General features: G+C 44.7%; 1 protein-coding gene across 2 annotated transcripts in view; it reads left to right on the top strand.

Annotated features, from left to right (window-relative positions):
- The first annotated feature begins 1,521 nt into the window (after positions 1-1,521).
- LOC118933556 (cytochrome P450 20A1) overlaps positions 1,522-6,219 on the top strand; it is an 87,195-nt gene continuing 82,497 nt past the window's right edge. The window contains exon 1 of one of the 2 annotated variants that reach the window (XR_008998203.1): positions 1,522-1,714. Coding sequence is in view for 1 of the 2 variants with exons in the window: in XM_036927978.2 (XP_036783873.2) it covers positions 1,643-1,714 (72 nt within the window). In the remaining variant the exon portion in view is untranslated. The remainder of the gene's footprint in view (positions 1,715-6,219) is intronic. The other variant, XM_036927978.2, reaches the window with a different exon arrangement.

Genomic DNA, 6,219 nt, shown 5'->3' with positions numbered 1-6,219 from the left:
CTGCAGCATTTAAATTCCTTCTTATGCGTTTAAAAGGAAGAACAATTTCAAATTGTGAATATTTACAATATACTAGATATTTAATTCTTTAAATTCAAGATAAAGATTTTAGAAGACAGAAAAAAATGATGGTTTTATAAAATTCTTTTAGGGAGTATCTGGGCAAAAGTTTGAAGACAAGAAGAGGAGGTAAATATATCTACAGTCTTAGATTCAATTTCTCAAATATTGCGCCCTGCACAATCAACTGTAATCTTTGTCTCTTTTCAAAGATTTTAAATAAATTTCAGATGGTGTCTTGCTGTAGGTCAATTTAATACTAAAGGGGAGTCCAGATATTCTGGAAGATTAGTGCCTAGGGTTACTGTCATGTAGCTACACTACACATTAAAAAATCCCATGTCCACCGTTTTGCAAACCTATGTGGAACATGATTTCTATGGAAACAAGAGAGTTAAAAATGATTTTGAAACACTTTCATACATGAAGAACTAGAGTTAAAAGTATAATCCCTGCCAAATGAAATATCAAATAGCAACATTTTGTTACATTTGCTGCAAATGCCAAAGAGACTTGGCATTTTCAATGAGAGATATTTCATGCTTATGTAATAAGTCGTGTATCACATTAGCTCTAAAATGTAATCTGGAATCAGTTTTCTTGCCGACCTGCCACGTGTGTCTATACGTGACACTTTCTATTATTAAAGCTATAATAGCCTCTAAGTACTTTTTCAGAAGCTTTCGCCAAATGGAGCGCAGATAAGTAGCGGGCCTTGCTTTACGTTATCCAAGTCAAAACTGCGTCATGTGAAGTACAGAAACCTTAGGGTATTTTTTTGCTCAGGACTAATGCTAACGAGCGTTTTGCTAGGAACTGTGCTAAGTACTTTTCATAATATATCTAATTTAATCCTATAGACAACTGTGTGGTGATTTCCACTGTTCTACATAGAAGGAAATGGGTATTTAGAAATGTAACTTAAACTCCAGCAGAACCGGGAAATCTTACCCACCATCGAACAGTTCGCCGCCTTCACTCACGAGTGCCAAGGAATCCCATTTACTAGCTGCTTCTATCATAAATTCTGTGAAACAAGGAACATCTAAGGTGCTTGACTCCCAGACGTTTCCCTGTCCAGTAGCTTAGGTCAGTGGTTCTCACCTATGTTTAACAGCTTGGTTAAAACACAGATGTGTGTACCCCTCTCCCTCCCAGAGTGTCTGATCGTGTACGTCAGGGTGGGATGGATAATCTGCATTTCTCGCAAGTTCCCCGGCGATGCTGCAGCTGCTGGTCCGGCGACCACACTGCGAGAGCCAGTGGTTTGTAGGACTGATCTTAAATCTACTCTGAAGAGTGACGGTTGGGGCCTGGCGCCGAGAGCTCCTCAAGCGCTTCGGCAGCCGGGGCTCGGCGCTCGCCAGCGAGATCCTCGCGCCGCGGGCCCCGCCCCGGGCTCTGCCCTCTGCGCTCCGCGGCTCCGCCGCCTCCCCGCCAGGCCGCGGCCACGCCCCAGCGGCCAGTTCGCTCGCAGGGCCCGCGGGGCGCCTGCGCTCACACGCTCGCCCTCAGGTCCCGCCCGGCTGAGGTGCTGCTGCTAGAGCGGAGAGCCGAGACGTGGCTCCTGGGCGGAAGGGTCATGTTGGACTTCGCGATCTTCGCCGTCACCTTCCTGCTGGCGTTGGTGGGAGCGGTGCTCTACCTCTACCCGGTAACCGCCGTCCCGGCCCCCAGGGGCTCCGGCCGCAGCCCCAGCCTCGGTCTCGCCCGCAGCGGGCCGCTGGGGGCAGGCCTCGGAGGGAGGCTTCCGCTGCGGCTCCCGCGGCGGCAGTTCCCGAGCGCGAGGCGCCCCGCCCGACGCGCGCGCGGCCGGCGCTGAGGGGGGCTGCGCGGGCGGCACGTCTGCCCTCCGGGCGCTGGGCGAGCCGGGCGGCGGCGCGGCGGCCGCGGCCCCGAGGAGCCGAGGACGGGGACGCGCAGGCAGCGGAGGGCCACGCCAGTGTTAGCGGGTCGGCAGTACTTCGAGTGGCATTTTGGCTGTAACCGCCGAAACCACATTCCGTTTCCCCGTGGGAGGAAGCCCAGGGCCCTCCACTCCTTTCTCCGTTCCCGAGGATTCTCCCCGCCTTTTTTGTGTCGCCTGTCTTTCCAGCCCCCTTAACATCTGTCGGTTACTGGCATCCAAAGCCTTCACGGTCCAAACGGGGTCTTGCTCCTCGCAGGTTCTGAAGCAAAAGGGGTCTTGTAACGAGCACTGCAGTTAGTGTGTTAGCAACTGTGCTTTCCCTCTCCATCTTCTGGCTTTTGCTTGCCTCCGTCAGCATCAGAGGGTGGTTCTGAAAACAAAGCTAATACATGAGGAGTCATTAAAACGATTTCTGCAAAGCAAGGTAGTGCTTTTATAGAAAAAGCTGTAAAGTAGCTCAGGTCGCCAAAACATCACTGATTAGGACGGATCACCTTACGTGTTCTTTTCAGAGCTTCGATTGAATTGGGATATTGCAACTACACAATAATGGAACTTCCAGTATATCTTATTTTCTGAGAAACAACATTTAGTTGCTGCCAGCCTTGAATTTTGATAATCTTTAAATGAGACCGTCCTTTGGTTAGCTAATAGGAGGCAACATTTAAGTCTTTCAGCCATTTATGTGCCAGACAGGGTTCCATGTACTGGGAATATAGCATTGAGCAAACCAGACACAAACTTTCTGACTCCGGGAATTTATATTCTGATGAGGAGAAGCAGACAGCATAAACAGATAACATATGTAGTATGTTAGTGTTAAGTATTATGGAGCAAAATTAAGTTGGGGGTAGGTAGTATTGTTTAAGTAGGATAGTCAAGAGATAAGAAGAAATTTGAGCAAAGGACCTGAAGGAGCAAGACTTGTGCAGGTATCCGAGAAAGCATTCCAGGCAAAGAACAGTCAATGCACATCTTCAGGAGAAACATGCCTGGTGTGTTCCAGGAAAACAAGGAGACTAGTTTGGCTGGAGTGGATTAAGTGAGGAAGAGACAAAACAGAAAGATAATATCAGAATGACAGGATGAAGGGCAGATTTTAGTTGTAGGTCAATTTGTGAACTTGGTTTTTACTTTGAGGTAAGCCACTGTAGGGTTTCAACAGAAGAGTGATATTTTAAATTTAAGGGAACTAAAATTTAAAAATTGTGTTGGCTTCTATGTTAATAGATTTAGGGGTCTGGGGCAACGGTGAAAGTGGGCATAGTTAGAAGGCTGTTAAAATAATTTTAGTGAGAGATGTTGCTGGCTTGTACCAAGGTAGTGGTAACAGAGATGGCATGGAGGAATGGGGGTACATTTCATTTGGAGCATAGATACTTTATCCATAGTAATAGGAGAGAAGGTAGAATAGGTAGACACAGTGTAGGCAGACAGGTAGCTATTGGTTAGAAGTCATTTCCCGATTGCTTTTATTTATTTAATGAAATAGAAGAAAGTATTGCTTTTATTTATTTAATGAAATAGAAGAAAGTATTAGTTAATGATGAACACAGGAGATTTGGAGAGAGAGGAGTGGAACAGCCATCTAGAAGATGAGGGGAGCAATGAACTAGGGAAAAGTGTGACTCACTTAAGGTTCATGAAGTTAAAGACTAGTTAGCATGGCTGTGCTTTTCTCCAGCTGTTTTTCCTCGGCTGTGTGGGTTCCGGGGTGGTTGATGGAACATTAGATTTAATTAGAATTAGTGTTTTGCTAAGTGATTATGGCGAGAGTATACAGGGCACAGAAATGGTTATAAAGATGGATCGTGAAATCTAAGCTGGATAAAAGTGGAAAATGAATATATGAATGAGTGGGTTAAAAGTCCTTTTGGGGTAAAAATAGTTTTGGGGGTAAAGATACTAAGAATAGTGAGAAGGAAAGATAGGTGCTTGGAGATTTGGATGTTTGGTAGTGAAACTCTGGAGATGTTGAAGTTATTGATAATGTCAGCATCTAGTGTATGACCATGGGAATGAGAGACTGAGGTTGGGTGGAGATTTGAGTTGGGGGGAGATTTGAGTTGGGGGGAGATGGGTCAGGAGAGGGGATAAACTTCTGTAGGGATAGGAATTGAGACAAAGGAGGACCTGGGGTTGGTAGTCCTGGGCTTCACGTGGTGTCTAATGTAAGTAAGGAAAAGGTCATAATAACATTCTGGATGGTCTCAAGGCAGGTGGTAGTGGTGAGGCTACAATTATCCGGGAGATTGAAATTTTGCAGGTCTTGCAGGTTTTGGGATTTCTCTCATTTTAGCTATTTGGAAAAGGTGGATGTAGTAAAGGGCCAGATAATATTTTACTTGGTGTTATTTCTTCTAAGGAGGTGTGGAGGTGGATGTATGAGTGTAAGTCTGGGTAAAGGAAATCCCGGGGCAAAATACCCCTAAAAACCAAAATCAGTCAAAGGGAGAAATAAAAGTTTAAAACCCGTTTATTGCTCACAAACTGCAGTCCCAGGCTGTCTTCTCTCAAGCAGCAACCACACTGGCCCTCCCCCTCACCTCTCAGGTACAGATCAGCCCTCTGTTGCCCAGGTAATCACCCACTGATATGGAGATGAACTTCTCCACCCCTGAGGAAAGATGCAAATGCACTAAAGCCATACTTCTTTCCACTCTGAACACCTATTGATATGCAGATATACTAAAGCCAGGCGAGATATTCTGGAAATGTTTCAATTTTACCCACAATGAGCCATCTTATCCAAGGTACAGATTTCTAGGCCTCCCTTTCCTGCCTGCTGATGGACCTGTGGAAGCCAGGATTAGGGCTGTGGGGAGGTGTTGCACTTAGTAGTTTTGTACTGAGCACTTAGTATCGTTCAGGCATTGTGCTAGACTCTACGTGGATTATGTAAATCATGTGTCACAACCATGTGATGAATGGGTAAGAATTTTGCCCATAATTGATAAAAATGAGGCCCAGTAAGATATGCTATACTTCCAAGCAAAGTAATACAGGTCACCCTAAGATCACCCCAACCTGGAATAAGTATAGATTGCTGGAAATAAACCAACTAAGAATAGAGTCCTAAAGCCAGAAGTCCTTTTGTGAGTAGGATGTCTGGAGAGGCTGATTTCTTTATGTTCTTAATAGATTTTAAGTCAGAGCAATAAGGATACATTCAATGAAAGTAGAAATAGTACTTTTCCAATTTTTTTCTCTATTTTTCCAAATATTTCAACATTTCTGTCATAGTACTATTCAGGGAAGTTGCCCAAATATTCAAAGACATCAGATACATTTTCTTTCCCGTGAAGATACCCACCCTGGAGCCTTCCATCATCCTTCCCGGTTACAGTCTCCTTTAGCTGCATAGGTCTCTTCTTTTTACTATTATTGTGAGTATTCTCTCCATTTGTGTTTTATACCTTATTTCCTGGATGCCACATGAATCTTTTTCTTCTACTTCCTTCATTTGTTGCAGTGCATCATTTTTCAGTAGCTTCCCAAGAAAGTGTGCATGGAAAGTACATTTTATGAGACCGTGCTTATTTGAAAATCTTTCCTGTTCAAGCCTCACACTTGAATAATAGTTTGTCTTAGAATAAAACTCTAGGTTGGAAAGAATTTTCCCTTAAAATTTTAGGGGCCACCCTCTTACCCCTACTTACCTGCCCAGCCTGTTGTTTTTTAATCTGGAATCGAGGTTTCCTTCTGTTGGATTTTTCCCAGAGGAGAGCGCCGCCCCAAATCACTCACAGAAGGCGTCTCTTGATGCAATAAGCAAGAGGAATTTATTTAGAGACCAGCTAGCTGGGGTCCAAGTGTCAGCCCGACGCAGCGGGTCTCAACAAGGACCCCGAGCACTCAAAACCAAGGGTTTATATGGCATTTTCAAAACACTTAACTCTTAGTAATTTTCCACAGCTGCACATTATCTTTGCAAGACATACTTCCTGGGGTTAAGCGAGAGCAAGATAAGACCACTCTTCAATTGTTAGGGAGGTTCTGCATGATAAGCTTGGTATGTAGGATTAACTGACCAAGGTTAGCTGACCGAAGGCCACAGCTGCCCCCATCCCGGTGTTCATGATTAACTTGTTTTCCAAGGCCTTACTCAGTTCCAGTTTTTTTTTTTCTCTTTTAAGTCACAACTTCAGAAAACTGCTTCTAGGCCCTTAAGATGGCTACTCTTATGCTAACTTATTCTCATTCTTACACTTCCACAAGAATGATAGTCATTGGAATAGAGAGAAGGACAC

The sequence above is a fragment of the Manis pentadactyla genome, chromosome 6 (assembly GCF_030020395.1).
Source record: "Manis pentadactyla isolate mManPen7 chromosome 6, mManPen7.hap1, whole genome shotgun sequence".
Taxonomy (NCBI): Eukaryota; Metazoa; Chordata; class Mammalia; order Pholidota; family Manidae; genus Manis; species Manis pentadactyla.
This window is presented reverse-complemented; position numbering and strand designations above follow the sequence as displayed.